Genomic DNA, 20,229 nt, shown 5'->3' with positions numbered 1-20,229 from the left:
TTAGCTTAGCCTTGGTTTAGCCTTTGGTTATTCGTTAATATTACATTTTATATATGTGTATATATATATATATATATTCCAGACTAGGTCGTTGTTAGACTCATGTTGCTGGAGGACTTATCTGACGTGTCGTCTGCTTCTGATCCTGGTTCTTGCGACCCGTCGAAGGTTTCTGGCACCGTTACCTGCACGAAATATAGATCAGCGTTATCCATGCCCTTGTTGGTGAAACCATAGTTGTTGAAAGCTGGGATTTGGAACGAGGAGCCCTTGGTACATATGAACTTTTTGTTTTCGACAGTGACCTCGACTATACCTTGGATGACGTAGAAGTTGATGAATGCGTTATGGGCGTTAGCGAGAGTTTTGGCCCCGTCTACGGGGATTTTCAAGATCCCGCTAGCGAACCGTTCTTTGTGTTTGTCGAACAAGATGGCAAGCGTGAACTTATCGTTGTTTGAAGAGGTGACCTGTTCCGCTTGGGCGAGACCTGGGGCGAACGCGAGTATGTCTTGGTCCTTTTTCTCGTCTGCTGAGACGTTAACGGTGGATTGGTAGACGCCGTGCTGGAGCCATTGGGCGTTCGGGTAGGTTCCGTTTTTTATTTCTTGTAGTATACGGGCGTTGCCAGATTTTTCTCCTTCTTCTTGTTCCGGGGGCTTATTCTTTCTGGGCCGTCCTCTTGGTCTGCCTGAGGGTATGTAGTTGTATGGTCTTGATTTGGTCTTGGCTTGGGCCTGGGCCTGGCCCTGGGCCTGGGTCTTGGAACGCTTATTATTTTTGAGAAACTGTTCTTCTTCTTCGTCCTGGTCGTGGTCGTAGGTGATAATCTTGTCGATTTCGAGCACTGGCTTGTTGGAGCTGCGCTTGTAGACGACTTTTTCGTTTCTCCAGAACTCTAGCGGGGCCACTCTGATTCTGGTGGACCTTCGGACGCCGCCTGTGGCCGAGGCCGTGGGCTTTTCGTTTTGCAAGAGTTCTTTTGCTTGCGCTTGGATGAGGGAGGAGTCAGAGTCACTATCTTCAGGGTGGTCAGAGTCACTATCTTCAGGGTGGTCAGAGTCGTCATCTGAAGTATCATCTGAAGTATCATCTGTAGAGCCATCTGTAGAACCGTCCCGGTATTCTGTGTCGATGTCAGTTTCCGGTCTGAAATCGTCGTCGAGTTCGTCTTCGAGCAGGACGTGTTCTTCGGAGAGCGAGGTGTCGCGGGTGGTTTCGCCGTCGTCCACGAGGTCTGGCACGTCTCTGTAGTCCTGCTCGGGCGTGAGCCTGATGGAGGGGTCACTATCGGGGGAGTCATAGGAGTCAACATCTTGTTCGCGAATGAAACGTTTTTGAGGGGTCCCAGGGCTGCCAGGGGTCCCTGGGGAGTCATGGGGCACCTCAGGCATCTCATTCACATCTGGGAACCATTGGTCGGAGGTCTGGTTCTCTGGAGTGCCTGGGGCTGGGGAAGTGCCTGGTTCTGGCACTGTTGATGGGATCTTGAACGCATCAAAAGAGCTTTGCCCTGGGCCCTGGCCGGGGCCAGAGGTTGTTCTAGGGTCCAGGGCTTGCCCTGGGCCATGCCCAGGCCTGGTTCTGGTAGATGCAGGGCCTGGCCCAAGGCCTGGCCCCGTCTTATCCCCCTCTTTAAAAAAGTCATCGATGTTTTCCATCGAATACTCGTCTTTGGGCACCAGCTTGTCGACGGTGAGCCCTGTTTTCCGCGAGCGGACGCCCAGGTTCATGTAGTCCATGCTGGGTGCTTTCACTGGTGTATTACTGCTTGTCTGGGGGCTGTCTGGGGGCTGTCTGGTGTCTGTTTTCTCTATTGAAGAGAAGAGAAGAATTGGTGAAGAATTGGTGAAGAGTTTGGTGATTTAATGTTTACATTTATAAAGGATATACAAGGTGACTCCAGGGAATGGCCATAGGTGTGGCCCTGGTTAGGGCCAGACCTGGGGCATACCCCAGGCATACCCCAGGCTATGCCTGGGCCATGCCTGGCCCTACCTCTGGCGAATCCTTCTCCTTCCCGTCACTGTAAAACGCGATGGCTCTTCTATATACACGTAATTAAGCTCATCGAGCATTCTTTGGACGCGAATGCGGACTCTTGGGACGCCTCCAGTGCTGTGGAGGCCTCTACCGGTGACGAGGGTCACTGGAGAGACGTGCACTGCTTCGATCTGGTTGAGCCTGGTGTTGTTGAGCTCTCTTTGGGCGAGTTCTGTGGCCCACCAGCGCGCGAGCCGTTGGGCAGCGGTGTTGGCAGCGTCTTCGGGGAGCCAGCCGTGGAAGTCGAGGGTCTGAGGCTCATCCCCAGCTTCAGGCCCATCTCTAGTCCCATCTCTAGTCCCATCTCTAGTCCCATTTATGGGGCTAGAGATGGCTTTGGGGATGGTACTGGTGCTGGGGCTGGGACTAAACCTGGGTTTGATTTGGGACCTGGCAGATGAAGTGCCTTGCCTGATGGATGAAGTGCCTGGTCCTGGTCCTGGTCCTGGTCCCGGCTCCACCCTGTAGTACCCCGTGTGCTTGCCGTAGTTGTGCTCTGCGATGAGGATGAGCAAGGCAGCGGTGCGCTCGTGGTCGCCGTGGAAGTACTCGAGGGCCTTCTCGAGGAAGCGAGGGCTGATGGAGCTGAGCCGGGGCGAGTGGAGCAGGTCGGAGAGGTCATCACTTGTATTAGTAGCTGTACTTGTACCTGTACTGGTACCTGTATTAGAGGTGCTAGTACCTCTAGTACCTGTGTACACCAACTGGATCAACGCTCTAATGGGATCGGAATACTGGGCGCACAAGTCCTCAGCTACACGCTTGGAAACGTAGCCATACTTCTGCACAATGGCAGGTCCACTATCCTGGCTGGTGGCCAGGCCTCTGGCCTTTCCAGAGGCCTGGTTAGTGGCCTCTCTCTTATTTGGCAATGCCTTTGGCAAGGCATCGCCAAATGCATCACCAAATGAATCGCCAGAGGCATCCCCCAGTAACACCTCCACAGCAGCGTCCAGACTCCCAGAGTCCTCGAGCACCCGCTGGAGCACGGCCCGGGGCTTGTCAGGGAACATGCTCGCCAGCTGGGCCACTGTTTCGCCTTGTCTGCCCATGCTCATCTCGCTGAGCAAGATCGTCGATGCTAGGTTTGGGTCGCCCTGAGCGCTAGCAAGCGCGTTTCGGAGCTTGGTTTGGGTCGCATCGGGGAACAGCTGGGCCAAGGTATGAACGGCCGAGTCGTCCATGTTGTGGTGGGGGTGTGTGTATACTCCACTGTGTAATCCACTGTATAGTCAACTGTATAATCCACTGTGTAATGGTATATACATTAACAATGGTGCTTCAAGAGGAAGAAGAAGAACAAGAATAAGAACATCAAGAAGGAAAGACATTGGCAATGATTAAGCCATGGCAATGGCAGTGGCCATGGCCATTGCCATGGCCCTGGGTGAAGTGAGTAGAGGATTGATCCTTGATCAGCCTGTGTTAGCCTGGGGTATGGGTAGTATAAAAAGGTATATACACTAGGAAGTAGGAAGTGGAGTGGCCTCTGGCAACGGCTCGCCCTGGCCAAGGCCAGGACTTGCCTAGGCCTCCTGGATGTACCTGTCCACATCACTCTTATAAAAGGATGGCCCCTTGCCGTGACAAACCTGCTTGCCCTTCAACTTGCACATCACGAGCGACAAGTCAAAGTCGATGCGCTCGGAAACCTTGTGGAGGTACTCCCAGGTGGCCGAGATGGTCATCATTTCCTGGCCGTCGTGGGAGTAGTTGACGGGCTGTGTGCGCGAGACGGTTTCTGCGTCGTAGGTCTGGTCCTGGAGGTCGATGAGTTCTTCTACAAAGTCTCTTTTAGATGGGAACGTGAACTTGGTGGGGCAGGTGCCGGGGCCAGCCCCAAGGCCAAGGTCTTGGGGTATGGATTGGCTAATGCCTTGGCCCTGACCCTGGCCCAGTCCCTGGGCCAAGGGCAGACGCCCTGGCACCCCTGGCACCCCCGGCATCCCCGCCGACTTCGTCTGGAGAAGAATTCTGTTTTCTGCGTGCATCTCGATGTTGTGTTTGCGCAGGTCCTCGAGCTCGCTCAGCAACTGCTCGCGGTCGCGCTCCGAATCCTTCAACTGTTGCTCCAACTGCTTGACACGGGCCTCTTTCCGCTCGCGAAACGCTTTCTGGGCCGCACGGTTCATCGCACGTTTCCTGCGGATCTGTTCCTCCTCTGAATCCGCCTTCATTCCGGATGACTCGGATTTGTCTTGGCCTTGGCCTTGGCCAGCCGTCTGGCTGGCCGAGCCATTGCCCTGGCCCTGGCCTTGGCCCGACGACATTGGCGATGTGTATGACGAGTCGCCATTGTTGTTGCGACGGCTCATCGAGTCTGTTATGGAATCCGGTACGGATTCCACCATGGAATGGCCCCTGGCCATGCCATTGGAAAGCGGGCCTCCCATAAGTACTGGGAACCCTTGGTCTTCTTCTTTGACGTGCACATCGAGCCCCGGGTGCTGCAAGAAACTCAGGTTGAGTTCGCTGTCCATCGATATAGCTGAGGCACTGGCACTGGCCATGCCTGGGCCAGAGCCAGGACCAGAGCCAGAGCCAGGGCCATGGCCTAAGCCATGGCTATGGCTGGTACTGGTACTAGTACCAGTACTATCTGGACCACCACCGTACGGTGGTGGTGATAGAAAGTAGTTGTCTGATGCACCGATCCTTAGCATCTGGTCGTCGAATGGGCCCTGTTGGCCGGATATGTAGCTCATTTTCTGGGGTACTTGACACGGCTTGTCCTGGTGGTAGAAGTAACACCTGGAATATACCTGGGACACACCTGGGATACACCTTGGTAATGTAATAATGTCTTGCTAGTGCCCTGGTAATGCCCTGGCCTTAGCCTTGCTTGGCCCAGGGAAAAAAGCAGAAGAAGAGCACAGAAAAGAAAGGAAAAAGAAATGCGGTCACGTGTGATCACTGTTGAATCTGGGTCATCTTTTTAGGAGATTACCCTGATTTCTTGTGTAATACAGAGATTGATGATATATCCCTCTACCTAGTCTTCTCTATATCTCTTCTCCTCTATCTCTAGTCTATCTAGATGTAGTCAGTAGAAGGTGTCCTTCTACTAGTGGCTATCGATCCTTATATACGTGTCTTGAAACATGAGAGTTAGAGATCTGGAATATTCGATAATCGGGTAACCCATTATCGTCAACACACCCCCGTAACTCGATATGTTTAAAGGTACTATATCAACCATCCATTTGTTAATCGATTGAATCTCTTTGCTGACAATACTTTCGTCAGTATATCCGCTACATTTTGTTCTGTAGGAATATATGTGAAATCACATAGACCTTCATTATGTTTTTCTCTTAATTCCATTGTTCTTGTAAACGTAGGTTTGAATGGGGACACAGTGGAGTTAGGGTTGGTGATCCTACCTAACGCAGGTTTGTTATCTGATAGTAGTCTAACTCTTGGTCTCTTTCCTGTTAAGGTGAATAACAATGCACTTATTGCAAAGTCGAACTTCGTAGCTTCTTTCATCGCACATATCTCAGCACCAGTAGATGAATCACATACATAACTTGATTTTGTCGATCTGGCCGAAATTTTGTGACCGTAGATCTCGTAAAACCATCCTAGTCTGGACTTTCCTTCAGGTTCGCATCTATCCGATGCATCAGATATTATTGTGAATTCATAGTCTACTGGAGTCTTGTTTTTTGTCCATACTAGACGCTTTTCCTTTGTGTTCCAGAAGTATTGTACTGACTCGTTTGCCCATTTCATGACTTCATCAGTGGGGTACAATTGATACTGAGCAAGAACATTTACGTGATATAATGCTTCAAACCTAAATTTATGTGCAACATATGATAGTAATCCCACTACTTGTTGTAGCTTTTTCACATTTGACTTGTAATCCTTTTCGGTTACATAAAGATTCTTATCCACCTTTGGTGGTTCGGAACTTGAGGAAACTGGAGCTTGGTTGTACCTAGAACCTTCTCTCAGTGGTAAATTCAAAAGCGGTAATTTGTGAGACAATATGTCTAACATTCCGAATTTCATGTATCCATTTCTTTTGTATTCCAAGTCTAGTCCAAGTATATCGTACCTGGCGGTTCCATCTTCTCCCATTTTACCATCATGAACGAGTTTTGTCTCGTATGTCGATCTTAGTTGTTCTAAGAATCTTTCTATTTCTTGCGTATCCTTCCCGGTAACAATGATGTCATCGACAAAGATGCAAACGATGATGGACAATGGTGGTTCTTTTGTGAACACACAGGACCATATTTTATCCTCTTTCAGGCCACATCTTTCCTTAAGGAACGAAGTGATTGTCCCGTACCAATTTGCATCACTCTGCTTTAATCCATAAAGAGACTTCCTTAATCTGAATGCTTTATTTGGCATTTTCATATGAGGAGGGGTTCTTATATACAGTTCCTCTTTGAGGTCTGCATACAAATAAGCAGCAGTGATGTCTAACTGTTTGACAATCATGTTTTCTTCGAGTGCTACGCTCAATATTGTCATTAGAGCATAATGGTGTATGGTATTGGACTCTAGATGTTTCTCATATGTAGACCAGTGTTGCAGGTCTCCCCTTACTACTAGTCTGCATTTCTTTCTACCATCTCTTTTGGTAGTAAATATGAACATTGTGTTCAATAGTTTGTGTGGTTCAATTGACTTTATATCAACCTCTGTTGTATCCCATGTACCTCTTCTCATGAGTTGTGCGATCTCACTGTCGTAAGCTTCCTTGAAGGCTTCCCTCTCTTGATGGTTACTGTTCTTTGTTATTGCTTGTGAATAAGATAAAGAACGATCGATCTTCGTGTTTGGTAAAGACCTAACCATTTTCAGTGAGTTCACTAATGGGATCTTCACACGATTTTCGTGCTTTATGTTGTCGTAGGTCTGTACAGGATTTTCCTGTATCAGCATGTTTACGATGGCATCGATTTGATGTTCATGATTTTGATCCGACTTCGAATCATTAATCTTCAGCTCTGTTTTAGTACAGCTGATAATACCCATTATTTGTTTATCTGGGTTACTTAGATCGCCTATGTCAGATCCTCCACCCCCGTACAGAGAGTCCGTAGATTGAAGTTCAATCGAGGAATCTCTGTATTTGGCAGATAATTTGTCATAGAGTGATCGGCGTTCCTCCTCATTGAGTGAAGAGGTATCTGTGGTGTCGTCGTTATGCGACAAGTGTTCAGGTATAGGTGAACATTGTTCTGGGGACGCCTTAGTGTTCGGCCTTTTGGTAGAGACACCAAGTTCATCCCGTTGCGCTGGTCGTTTGCCATTCTCGGCAGGAACATGCTTTGTCGGATGCTTTACCGACCGTGCTTCCTCCTCCATTAGTCGCTCTTGACTAATAAATATGTTATTGGGAGGTGATGCAGGGGATAGCGCAACTGGAAGTGTTTCCTGTACTTCCTGTGGTGATTGCGATGGTACGTCCGAAGAATTTCGAACTGGGTATCTCGAATCCTTTCCTAATGTATGGGTCGCTATACCCTTTTGAAACTCGTTCTTATGAGTTCTTAGGTAATTACCATGAGTCTCAGTTGAGTCGGACTCTGGTTGTTGGGGTTCGTCAGTAGGATCCCGCTCTTGGGATATATAATCCTGTTCACGCTGATTCCTGTGCGTGATATGACGTTGTGAATCTGTAGATGGATCGTTTGATCTCTGTCTTACGATGTCATCTACTTGATTCAAGGTATCAAGGTTTTCCTCGCTATTGAGGTAGTCACCTTGGATGGTGTTAATGATTTTATAGTTAGTAGTCTCCATAGTTTGCTTTGAACTAGGATCGTAGAAAGTATAGCCATAGGATTGTTTGGCTGGGTGTAGTGCATAAACTATTTTACCTCGTGGCAACGTTTTCTTGCCAGTGTTATAGTATACTACCACCGGTTGCCCAAATGGTAATATCTTGTTGATAGCGATACCGCCGAGACCTGCTGCCATATTCGGAGATCCGTCGAGTTTTCTCATATGCATCGAATTCCGAACGATAACTGCAAATTCAGCTGCATCGTACCATAAAAATTCTGGAAGGTTGGCACTTGCTAGAAGTGTTCTAGCATCATCTAATAATGTACGGTTGAGCCTTTCAGCTACTCCGTTTGAACGTTTATCGCCTGTAGACGTATATTTTCCTTCTATACCAAATTCATCCAATAGGTCTCGGACCATTCGTCCAGTATATTGGGAGCCTTGATCCATTAGGATCTCCTTTACTCGAACTCCCTGTTGTGTTCTTATATTTGATATTAGTTTCCGCATGATAGCAGACACTTGATGTTCTGAGGCCAGGGACATTGGGAATATCCATCGATACTTTGTTACCTCATCACTAAACGTTATTAGATAGTTCGGTGGGATAGTGTTATCCTCTCGGAATGGACCCATGATATCAGTATGAAGATATTCAAACTTTTTGAACTTCTTCATATAAACGTCTCTACTATCTGTGAAGTGATCATGGAATTTCCCTTTACCAATGTTACAATATTGGCAAGTAAACGAGTTCATATCAGACCAATCTATGTCTTCAAGTTTTATGAATCGTATATCACCATTGGAGATTGATTTCCTAATTTGTTTTATATTGACGTGTGCCAATAAGTTATGTATGAACTCTAATGACCATTTTTTCTTAGGTACTGTGTTCTCTCTTATGTGACACAACGAAATACTTACCGGGGAATCGTCATCGGCTGGCGAGTGGATATTTGTCTCATTTAGAACCAGATACTCACTCGATAGCCAATAGAATCCATTTCGGTGAATAATATCGATATTGATATTGTGATCCTGGACTAGCATCTTTCTTTGGTAGAAATCTACCGTAATCTTTTGTTTAGCTGTTAATTGCATTACGCTTAAAATATTTGAGGGTGTTTCTTCTGAGTATACAGCCGGGAATTGAACTACTACGTTATTGGATAAACGTAATATCAATATTCCTTCGCCCATAGTGTTTAATGTTCCCATGTTGGCGGCTGTTATGTTTCTTGTAATGTTGCTGGTGTAGTTGTGGAGTAGTTTCAAGTCAGTAACCACTGATATTTGTGCTCCCGTGTCAAGCATGAGGTCATATTTGCCAGACACTATGTCTATGGGATCAGCTTGAATAAGTGGTACTGAATCAATGCCTAAGATTAGCTACAGTTTTGGATTCGTTTTTGTCGTCAACCTTAGGTGTGCTTTGTTTAACGTTGGACTTCTTGGTGAAGTTTTTGTTGTTGTTTGGTTTATTGCTAAACTTGTTGTAAGGTTTATGAACCTTTTTACCGACATCGTTGGTTCTCATACTTTCATTTCTGTGGAGATAGAACTTCTCGTCGGCTATTTTTTCACGAATCTCTGCAATTATGTGAGTTAATCTTGGTTCTAAGTGTGCAAAGTTATGAAATCTTCCATTTCTATCCTTTGTCACCATCATTCCTTCGATTGCCCGTTCAACCAATAGCGGTTCTAGAGATGGCAATCGTGCTAATTCCAGTCTTTCATTGAAGTTTTGTAAAATTCTTTCCACATTTTCCAATTTATAATATTTCTGTAATCTGAAACCACAGATTTCTTCATACAATCTTTCAGGGTCATACTTGACTCTTGTGTATGTCAAGACGTTCAATAAACGATCATCTGAGGTATATAAACCCTCGAGCTCATGCTCCAACCATGTTGGCATTTTAGATATGTGTACACATTGTTCATTGACATCCCGTAACCAGAATCTCTGGTTTGCAGTAAGGGACTTAGGAAGCTTAAGTTCCTTAGGTGTCATGGCATTATCAACGTTATGACGGTGAAGGTAACGGTATAGATCAATTAACCATGACTGATACATTTCTTCATTTTCGACGATTGTTATTGCTATCTGATGTTCAGCAGAGGAGTCAGGAATACCTCTAATTATCATATACTTTCCTTTAATCATACCCTCAGGTTCTTCATCTGGTAATACTTCTTTGATGTTCACCGTTTGGAACATCCCTTTCGAGTTTATGAACATCTTGCGATATTCCTCTGGATCGTAGAACGCGGCGCTACCATGTTGAATCTGGGTCATCTTTTTAGGAGATTACCCTGATTTCTTGTGTAATACAGAGATTGATGATATATCCCTCTACCTAGTCTTCTCTATATCTCTTCTCCTCTATCTCTAGTCTATCTAGATGTAGTCAGTAGAAGGTGTCCTTCTACTAGTGGCTATCGATCCTTATATACGTGTCTTGAAACATGAGAGTTAGAGATCTGGAATATTCGATAATCGGGTAACCCATTATCGTCAACAATCACGGGGGAGACACTATGTTACCCGGGGGAAGTATTTCACCTGTTACCCGGGGCAGCAAAAAGGAAGGATTTTATCCGCAAAAAATAAAAGGAATTTGATTTCGCCCAGGATCGAACTGGGGACGTTCTGCGTGTTAAGCAGATGCCATAACCGACTAGACCACGAAACCAACTTCTTGAATGCCAGAGGTTATAGTTGGGCAGTAGTGTGCTGTGCATGTGCTCGTGATGCCCTGTAATATTAGTTCTCTCTCTTTGGAACAGATGTCGACTTTTAAACGTGGAAAGCAGCAGTTGGAGCAGCAAGGATAATAATGGTGAAACAGTGAAATAGTGAAGTAGTGTAAACCAACAGTCTCGATTGTCTATGTAAATGTATGTACTAGGACCCCGGCTAAGGCCTCGGCTAGGACCCTGGCCCCTCCCAGAGCTGGGACCACGTAACGTTCTTGCGCACCGCGTTCGAGAACCCTTCCTTGTACTTGACCCAGATACGCGACTCCGATGCCGTGTCCTTGGCCTCGGGCGTGACTTCTCGCTTCTTGATGGAGTTGTACTGCTCCATGAAGTTGCCAGTACTTGTACTAGTACTAGTACTAGTACCAGTAGTAGTGCCTGTGGCACCACCACTAGTACCTGCCTCCATCCTGCGGCGCTTCTGCTCGCTCTGCTCTCTCTTCTCATCGGCAACCGCCTTCAACGCCCGTTTCTTGATCCGCTCTTCTTCGAGCTTCGCCAACGAAAACTTTAGCGCCGCGGGTTTCTTCGTAACAACGTCTCGCCGTCTCTTCTCGTCCATCAGCACCAGCTCGTCAAGCGGCGGGTCCACTACCAAAAGATGCGTATAAGACGAGGAAGAGTTAATACTCCCCTGCGTCTGTTCTTGTATCCGCAACCGAAAGTCGTGGAACAATGGCAACACGGTATCGACACACCGTTGTCTCGTAGGAACGTCGCGGATCCGGCTCAGATCCACAGATATCAGATCCTCCACCGCAGGCAACGTCTCCCCCAGCAGCGACCGTTTCGTCGTGTACACTTGCGAGTGCACCGAAAGCCGCGACCTCACCACGTCCAGCAGGTTCATGCACGCACGCTCCGCCTCGCGCAGCTCAAACAGACTCGTAACACCACCGGGACTCGTCGTCGTCGTCCCACCGTCTCTACTTCTCCCATTGTTATTGTTCGTCCCCTCCTTATTCGCATTATCGGCAAACAAAACAAAGAATTGTAACGGCGTGAACGAACAGTACCGCACCAGCTCGCCGTTATGCTCAAACAACGACTGGAACATCCGGTCGTGGAAAAATAACCAATCGGAAATACGCGCAGGTTTCGAGACACCATGGTCGCTGTAACGAGTCTCAGGGTACATCGTCCAGCACCCTTCCACGACCCGCTCGTGGTTGCCGCTCGTCTCCACATCCTTGAGCAAATGCGAAAGCTGCACCTCGGGCTCCATGTGCGGGTTCTTCCTGAACACCGAGTTACATATACGGTACCACGAAATGGCAATATCCTTACCATCATCTGGGCCACTACTAGTAGTGCCCGTACTAGTAGTGGCACGCGCTCTAAATTGCAAATTGTTGAGACAGTTCCTCACATCGCCCTGCGACAACACGGCAAGGTCTTTCAGGTACGCTTTGGACACGGGGACCCTTTCGGTCTTGCACACGAGCTCGAGACGCTCGAGCAACGCGGTTTCCGAAGGCTTGCGGAACGCTATGATCTCGCAATGGGGTCTCAGCTTCTCGAGCGCCGGCGCGTACAAATTGTTGCAGATGGCTACAATGGGCCGCGTGAGCAGCTGATTCTTGTTCTTGTTCTTGCCCTGGGATTTACCTCTGGCCCTAGCTTTACCTCTGGCCCTGCCGCCCCCTCCCAAGACCATCTCTTTGGTTGCGTTCGAGTCCGATTTGATTATGTCCAGCAACACCCTGATGAACCCGTTCTCAACACTCCCGTCGATCTCGTCCGCCACAAGACACACGGGCTTGCTGTTGAACGTGTGGTTGAACAGCGCGTTCTGGACCTTGAGACGCACGCGCTCGCCGGCACGCTCGTCGCTCGCGTTGATCTCTACCACGCTGTACCCAGCCTGGCGCGCAACCACATGCGACACACTAGTCTTTCCCACGCCCGGTGGGCCGTGGATCAGCAGGATCCGTTTGGTCGGGCGGCCCAGCGGGTCCATGGGTGTGGTGTCGTCTGCTCCAGAGGCGTTGCCATTGCCATTTCCAGATGCATTTGGCAATGCGTCCGGCAATGGCTCGTCAAATACCGTGGGCGCCCATTGCCTGAGCCACGCAAGGATCCGCCTGTTCGTGTGCTCGTTTCCCACAAGATCGAGAAACTTGTGCGGGCGCCACTTCTCCGTCCACAGGGTGCCATTAGCCGAGGCATTAGCCGAGGCACTAGCCTTGCCGCTGGCCTTGCCATTGGCAAGGCCAGACGATTCATTCGCGGGTGTATCCGCAGGTCTCTCCAAGGGAGTCCCCCCCTCAATGCGATCCAACAGCGTATTCACGTTCACGCCGTACGACTCGTCCGAGGTCCACGTCGTCTGGCCCTCCACTAGCGCCGCGTGTGCTGGTTTCCGTTTGCGGAGAGAAACTGTTTGGCCGGATGCAGACACGAAGCGTTTCGCAGAGGGATCAAACTCGTGCACCTGCAGCACCGAGTCGCTGGCGCGCGCGGTGAATGTGGGCAGTGGTGCAGGCATGATGAAGGTACTAGATCTGTACTATGTGTATACCTTTTTGTATGAAATAAGAATATACTTGATAAAGTTCGGCGGCTAAATCTCAGGAAAGTAAAGGAAAGGAAAAAAGGTCAGGTCCTCTTTTTGCCGCCTGTTTGCCGCCTTTATATATACGCGTTTCATAATTGGTTTTTTTTTCTAATTTAATTTTTAATTTAAATTAGATTTTTGAATTAAAATCTGAATTAAATTGCCGGAAACGGCAATACCGTGGGAAGTGACGGCGGCTAAACCAGATGTGTTACCCTGACACGTGTGGTTACCCGGGGGAGCATTATGTTACCCGGGTAACATAATCCTCCGGGCAGCGTGTCAGGGTAACCAAATGTATCCGGGTAACATAATCATCCTGGCGTAGTGTCCCGGGTAACCGCCGTACACAGAGACACGTGGAAAGCACATGGTTATCACGTTATTTTTATTGGCCCCATAAACAAACCTCCCCCAACCCAACCCAAACAAGTATCACCATCAACAGCCAAATACTTCCACCACCACTACCACTACCCCCCCCTCAAGGTTATCGGCAGGTTATCGGCAATCGAACTACAATACTCAAATAAGATTACACCCCTCTCCATTATGCCAGGAAAGAGATCGTACAACGACGAACTAGAAGAAGCAAACAAAAGACACCAAATGGTCGACACATTGTTGCACGAAAGCGACAAGGACAGGGCCCAGCAGGAACAAGAGCGGGCCCAGGCGCAAGCTGAAGCAGCTGGCCAGGCCCCAGGCCAAGAACCAGAGCACGAGGGTTCCGTTTATGACGATTTGTTGCAAGATCCAGACGATGTAGAGGAAGAAGAAAAAGGCAAGAACCACGATGATGGGCCAGCATCGCATGTTGGTGCAGATGCAGATGCAGATGGCGACGTTGGCATGGACGTTGATGTTGATGTGGACCCCTCAGTTACGGAGGCTGCTGTTGCTCGTGCTGCTGCTCGTCACGAACACGAGGAAGACGATGATGAAGAAGATGAGGAAGAAGGTACTCAAGATGATCACGTGGACGACGATGACGTCGACAAGGACCCTGATGCTGTGATTGACGAGGATGAGGAGGATGAGGACGACGAGGAGGCCCAGGCCCAGGGCAAGTCGTCATCCAAGGGCAAGTCATCAGCCAAGGATGAGCCAAAAGATGAGTCCAAGGATGAGTCCAAGAACGAGCCCAAGGATGAGTCCAAGGATGAGCCCAAGGATGAGCAGAATGGCGACGGCGACGGGTCCAGCGTGGTGCCAGGCCCAGCTATCGGTGCTCCAGCCCGCAGAGGCAGGAAACCGGGCACGGAAACCGGCACTCCGGCATGGAAAATACAGCGTAAGGAATCTCACAAGGAAGTCGAGAGAAGACGCCGGATGAACATCAACGCCAACATCGAGAAGCTCAGCGAGCTTTTGCCCGTGAAGGAGACGTCCAAGGCGCTCATCTTGTCGCGTGCGGCCGAGTACATCCAAAAGATGAAGGAGACAGAGGCAGCCAACATCGAGAAATGGACATTGCAGAAACTGCTTGGCGAACAACAGGCATCGACGCTTCAGTCGCAAAACGAAAAGCTCGAGGAAGAGCTATCCAAGGCATTCAAGACCATTGAGGAGCTCAAGAAGAAGTTGAAAGAGGCTGGCATAGATGCCGGCGAAGCCGGCTCTTCTAATGCTGCTGGTGCCACTACTACTGGCTCGGCTTCCGATTAAAACACACACACACACACATCCATTGTCCTGTCCTATGCCACTATGTAACTATGTAACTATACTATTCTCTACACTGAACCAAGTCTGAACCAAAAGCCGTACCCTTGTTGGCCTGCTGACCTGTTGGCCAGCAGGCCAACAGGCCATGCTCTCTCGCCCGGATTAGTTTCCGGTTGCACTAGGCAACGCATCCGGAAGAAGCAATACAACAACAATGGCTTCTCGAACGGGAAAAAGAAAGCCCCGCCCCACGACTAAAGCCTCTGATCAGAGTCTTGGCAAAAACGCCGGCTAACGGGCCGTGCAGTATACACTCCTATCTATCTATATAGATATGGGATATGGGAAATGGGAAATCGGAAATCTCTCGCTGGAGAGCTGGCTGCAGATGCAGCTGGAGTTGGGGTTACACTCAGGCCTGGGACATTCCCGGGCCGTCCCCCCTCACGGCCCACGGCCCAAGGCCTTCCCAGCCCAGCCCAGCCCAGAGCTGAGTTGACCTCAGCTCGACCTGTAAAGTTTAAATAACTAATCAAAATTTATCATCAACACTTTAACTTAGTATAATAGAAAGAATGTAGAGATATTATATACACACAGACACACAGATAGACGTTTTAAAGGGCCCAGGAGCGGGTATTGGCGGTGGACTGGACTAGCAGAGAGGTACCGCAACGAAACCAGGATGCCTTCGATAGTGCACTTGGTGCATATCCCGAGGAAAAAGCGGTTCATACACATTTTCTTGGCATTTATTAGTGTATTTGTGGTATTGCATTTGATAAGCCCGCTTTATGGCCAGGAGTTTGAGCTATTGAACTACAAGCAAGTAGCAGAGTCGATAGACGCGTTCAGGGCACATGCGCCTGCACATGTGGTGCAGTTTTACCAGAAATTCCGGTACAATAACGAGCTCAGGTACCCGAAAGAGTACGATCTACGTGAAGATCTTTTGAAGATCAGGTATGGGAAGAACAATGGGTCGTACTGGGGGTCGTTTGAGGAGGTGAAATACTACGATGCGGATCCCCGGATGGTGTGGTCGGTTTATTTGAACGAATTGGAGAGACGGGAGTACGATGAGGTGCCATTTGCGTGGTACGATTGGGCGGATTTCCATGAGTACAACAAGTTGCTTGCGATGGGGCCCGAGCAAGTGCCATGCGAGTTTCTCTTCCAGAACGCGTTTGATCGGGACAAGCTACGGGAGGTCGAGCGTGAGATTGGGGAGGAGTTGTTCCATGTGGACCGGGAGGCGTACGAGGGGCAACGGTGGTACGAGACGCAGATGCAGGCATCGGATAAGAATGTGATTCGGCTTCTAGCGAAGCATTGTGCGGTGGCTGAGACGGTGAACGGGTCGTCGTCGTCGTCAACGTCGATGAGTTATAGGTGGGGCGAGAACGTGCGGGTGCTTGACTTGTTCGACAAGGTGCGTGCGGAGGTGTACCAGTTCCAGGCGCGGTCCTTTGTGTTGAACACTTTGCAGCCTCCGAGATCGCTAACGATGGTTAACGGGCCCACCGATGTGTTGCAGTTCAACGTCAGGCAGAGCAGGCAGAACGCTAGCGACTACGAGACCGTGGTTTCGTCTGGGATGCTGGAACGGTTCGTGCGAGAAACTGCTGCTGGAGAAGAAGAACAAGAACAGGGGCCGAGATTCGACCATATCTCGAAGTTCAAGAAGTTTGTGAAGTCTGATGCGGCCCAGAAACACCGGTTGGTGATCAAGGAGCTCGACGAGACTCGTGCAGTCATGCACGATGACTCGCAGGGATACATGATGTTGCAGGAATCCGACTTCGAGTTCGATGCCCAGGCGAAGATCCGGGAGTTGGAGGCCCGCGAACAAAAAGATAGTGACAATCCGTTATCACCACACGATCGCGCGTACTTGGACTCGCTCAGGTTCTCGATGTCGATGCACTTCGCTTTCACGCCAAAGTACTTCCACGAGGCGTCTCACGTGCAAGCGTTCAAGAAGTATGGGGCCCATTTCGACAAACGGTTCTTCAACGGCCCGCTTATCGTTGAACAACCTCAGATGGAGTTGAGATTGGATTCGTTGATCCGCAACTTCCAGAAGTTCGCGAACGCGAACGGCTTGGTATCGTGGCTCGCCCATGGTACGCTTTACGGATGGCTCTACAACGGCAGGACGTTCCCATGGGACAACGACGGCGACTTGCAAATGCCCATCAGACACTTGAACATCCTTGCGCAGTATTTCAACCAAACGCTAGTGCTCGAGGACCCTTCAGAGGGGAACGGCAAGTTCTTGATCGATGTGACAAGCTCCATCACGCATCGCATCAACGGTAACGGCTTGAACAACATCGATGCCCGGTTCATCGACATTGATTCGGGTCTTTACATCGATATCACCGGTCTTTCTGTTTCTACATGTCCTGAAACTGGTTTCAACAAGTACTACAAAGAGCGTTCGAAGGATATCGATTCCAGGGACATCAAGTTCCGTGATCCCAATTTGATCCCGGGGCTCAACGACTTGAGCTTAGAGCAGCTCTTAGAAGAGGTCAAGCAGAGACCCGATGACTTCCCTGGCGCTCAAGCACTCATTGAAAAGCTGATCAAAAAGTTCAGAGTACAAACACGAAGAAGGGCCTCTCCAGAAGCGAACTTGAGCCCCGAGCAAATCTACAATATGAACCACCAGTTGAAGTTGTACAATTGTAGGAACTTCCACTTTGTGTCGTTGGATACCCTCAACCCATTGATCAAGACAACGTTCCATGGAGTACCTGCTTTGGTGGCAGAAAAGCATATCACGTACCTCAACAACGAATACAGAGTTCCAACAGCGTACCAGTACATGAAATTCAGGACCAATGCTTTCGTACCCGAGTTGGGAATCTGGACCACCACCTCGGTGCTTTCCAAGCTAATGAACAAGAACCAGATCAACGAGAAGGTGCAACCGGTACACAAGCCGATAAGCAGTCTACGGCCAGAAGACGTCTACAAATTGTTGGAAAACATGGCCAATACGGGCATGTCGGAGTTGCTAGCCACCATATACAATTCTATGCCAATCAACCAGTACCGTGTGAAGGAAATGGAAATCGCTTACGACAATAACCTATCACGAAACGATAAGATCAAGCTACTAAACATGTTGAGAAACAATGTTGGCCCGCACTTGCCACGATCCCAGAAGGATCCATGGTTATACAGGTACGAGAGACGGATGTGGGAAGAGATGGTGCGAACCAGGGAAGAAGATTGTTCGAACGCTAGACAATTCGTGGACAACAAGATGGCGTATAATCTGTGGTACGCTATCATCAAGGTTGCAGAACGCAATTATCCAATGTTCAAGATATCTACTTCGGAGAAGCCTCCAGTAGAGAAGGCTATAGTGGCCGAGGGAACGGTCGATCTAAACAAGGTGGGTGCCCCAGTGTTCCAAACTGGCCATCTAAGATACAGTAACATTTTCCAATCGGATCCAAATATTCTCGATCGATAGATGAGATATACCATTAACAAAAAGGTGTCGTACATTTCAGTCAGTTTACACCACTGCTAATACTTTATTAATATTACTAGTAATCAATAATAATATATGTATATGTATATATTTCATATACATGGAACCCCTGTTTGTTTGTTTGTTTGATACCCGATTCTCATTCCGATTCGCGTTCAACTTCTAGAGTCACGTCCCTTACTATCATGCCTTCGAGTCCTTTGCTCAAGTTGCCCAAAAAGTCGACGCTTTGGTTCGTTGTATCCACGCTCTCGTCCTGATTACCATGAGTGCGGCCATTGAACTTATAGATCCCTGACGAACCAGCATACACGGTCTTTTTGTCCTCGATACCACACCTGTTTGCAAGCACCAGCACAGTTTCCTTGCCCTCATGTACCCACGGTTTGGCCAACGATGACCCAATGTACGTTTTGTTGGAACTGTGCGCAAAGTATGGCACTAACACTTTGCTGTGGAACCACTCGTACCGTTTCTTTAAAGCTACAAACGGCGTGAACCGTAGGATCCAGTACGTGATATTGCAGATATCTGGTTTGTCCAAGTTGTCATACGACTTTACCGAGAGTGCCTCTTCAAACGGCATTGGCTCAACGTTTGTTGGCTTGTCCAAATTGAACTCAAAGTTTCCCTGCGACCCTATCTCGGGCAATTGGTACTTATCAAGCACCGATTGAACCACAGACCATTGCTCTTGCGGATCCGCAGTGTCCTTGGTAATTGCAGCCGAGTGTAGCCATGCCATGGGACACAAGAGAAGCTCTGTTCCGTGGTCCAAATGGTACGTAGCAAACTCATAATCGGTAAATGGAGCTTCGAATTTATAGTTGCTGAGATCCATACATATCCCAATACCCGTTTTCAAGGCAATCTGACGGGTAGTTCCATCTGGATCTTGAGCATTCACTGGAATCTCGAACTGCTGGAACCCCATTGGGTTCTCTTGGCAACCCCAATCGTCATCTGTATAGTATAGGAAAGATTTGCGGTAGTTGAACACTAGATCTCCGGAAGAATTGACCATCACCGCACTATTGTAGAGCGTGGCGGTCTTGGAATCGTCGCTGGTCTTCTCAGGGTACCCAATGACCGTGTAACAGTTGAATTTCCTCGAGACTTGTTGAGCAAATTGATAAGTTGGACCTTCGCCCACTTTTGAAGTGTATGGCAGAATGTGATTTCTATCGTGGAAACTGTAGCCCGTTAATGCAAATTCCGGGAACACTAGGATATCTGGGCTACGGCCCTTGTTTTTGGCCTGGAACTCGTCCAATAGTTTCCAAGCTCTTGTTGTTGTATCTTTCGTTTGGCCTATTTGAGGGTTCAATTGCACTATTCCGATTCTTAATGGGACTTTGAACTTCATATTGATTTTTAACCACGTGTATATATTAGCTTGACCGATGTTTAGCCGATGCTTGGCTTGAGCTAGGCTCCAACTCAAATCAAGGTGTCTTTATTTAAATATAGAGAATTAAAGGTTTAAAAAGTCAGAGCTTTAAAAGTAAAAAGGTTTAAATTTAAAAGTTAAAAGGTTCAACATGACTAAAGACATACCAAGAAGGGAAGAAAGAAAGAAAAGAACAGACTTGACCTGGCTTGGCATGGCATGGCTTGGCCTAGTTTGGCTTGATTAGAAATTGATTGGATTAGATTAAAAATTAGATTGATAAAGATATGATATGAAATGAATTAAGATTAGACTAAAGTTAGATTAGACTAGACTAGTTGGGTTTTGATTTATTCATGAATTGATGATATTCTATATGCAGATTGTTAAGGGGTGGGGAATGATGTTGTTAGGTTTTTTAATCTTAAATGTACATGAAGAAGACAAAACAGAACAAATAAAAAGATGCAAAGTTGTTTGTTTTTAATGTGATGTGATGTGATGCGATATGATTTGATTTGATTTGGTTTGGTTTTATTTTAT

At 48.1% G+C, this 20,229-nt stretch overlaps 7 protein-coding genes and 1 non-coding gene across 8 annotated transcripts; 1 reads left to right on the top strand and 7 right to left on the bottom strand.

Moving 5' to 3' along the window:
* Positions 1-83: 83 nt before the first annotated feature.
* On the bottom strand, positions 84-1,742 carry MIF2 (Mif2p; the record flags this gene model as incomplete). The annotated part of the gene is made up of 1 exon (XM_022818549.1): positions 84-1,742. One exon carries the CDS (start codon positions 1,740-1,742, stop codon positions 84-86), a length of 1,659 nt encoding a protein of 552 aa, XP_022675205.1.
* Positions 1,743-1,994: 252 nt separating this feature from the next.
* On the bottom strand, positions 1,995-3,227 carry CUE2 (Cue2p; the record flags this gene model as incomplete). The annotated part of the gene is made up of 1 exon (XM_022818548.1): positions 1,995-3,227. The coding sequence occupies one exon, from the start codon at positions 3,225-3,227 to the stop codon at positions 1,995-1,997; it is 1,233 nt and encodes a 410-aa protein (XP_022675204.1).
* A 342-nt stretch (positions 3,228-3,569) lies between these two features.
* On the bottom strand, positions 3,570-4,748 carry YAP3 (basic leucine zipper domain-containing protein; the record flags this gene model as incomplete). The annotated part of the gene is made up of 1 exon (XM_022818547.1): positions 3,570-4,748. The coding sequence occupies one exon, from the start codon at positions 4,746-4,748 to the stop codon at positions 3,570-3,572; it is 1,179 nt and encodes a 392-aa protein (XP_022675203.1).
* Positions 4,749-5,229: 481 nt separating this feature from the next.
* Positions 5,230-9,111, bottom strand: TY1B-DR6 (gag-pol fusion protein; the record flags this gene model as incomplete). Its single annotated transcript, XM_022818546.1, has 1 exon — positions 5,230-9,111. The coding sequence occupies one exon, from the start codon at positions 9,109-9,111 to the stop codon at positions 5,230-5,232; it is 3,882 nt and encodes a 1,293-aa protein (XP_022675202.1).
* Positions 9,112-10,418: 1,307 nt separating this feature from the next.
* Positions 10,419-10,494, bottom strand: KLMA_R302. The gene has a single exon. It is a non-coding gene; the product is annotated as a tRNA-Val (tRNA).
* A 235-nt stretch (positions 10,495-10,729) lies between these two features.
* Positions 10,730-13,048, bottom strand: CTF18 (Ctf18p; the record flags this gene model as incomplete). Its single annotated transcript, XM_022818545.1, has 1 exon — positions 10,730-13,048. One exon carries the CDS (start codon positions 13,046-13,048, stop codon positions 10,730-10,732), a length of 2,319 nt encoding a protein of 772 aa, XP_022675201.1.
* Positions 13,049-15,470: 2,422 nt separating this feature from the next.
* Positions 15,471-18,275, top strand: MNN4 (LicD family protein; the record flags this gene model as incomplete). Its single annotated transcript, XM_022818544.1, has 1 exon — positions 15,471-18,275. One exon carries the CDS (start codon positions 15,471-15,473, stop codon positions 18,273-18,275), a length of 2,805 nt encoding a protein of 934 aa, XP_022675200.1.
* Positions 18,276-18,435: 160 nt separating this feature from the next.
* NTA1 (amidase) lies at positions 18,436-19,662 on the bottom strand (the record flags this gene model as incomplete). Its single annotated transcript, XM_022818543.1, has 1 exon — positions 18,436-19,662. The coding sequence occupies one exon, from the start codon at positions 19,660-19,662 to the stop codon at positions 18,436-18,438; it is 1,227 nt and encodes a 408-aa protein (XP_022675199.1).
* Between the last annotated feature and the right edge of the window lie 567 nt (positions 19,663-20,229).

Source organism: Kluyveromyces marxianus, chromosome 3 (genome assembly GCF_001417885.1).
Source record: "Kluyveromyces marxianus DMKU3-1042 DNA, complete genome, chromosome 3".
Lineage (NCBI taxonomy): Eukaryota > Fungi > Ascomycota > Saccharomycetes > Saccharomycetales > Saccharomycetaceae > Kluyveromyces > Kluyveromyces marxianus.
Note: the sequence above shows the minus strand (reverse complement) of the source record. Positions and strands in the feature narration are given on the sequence as shown.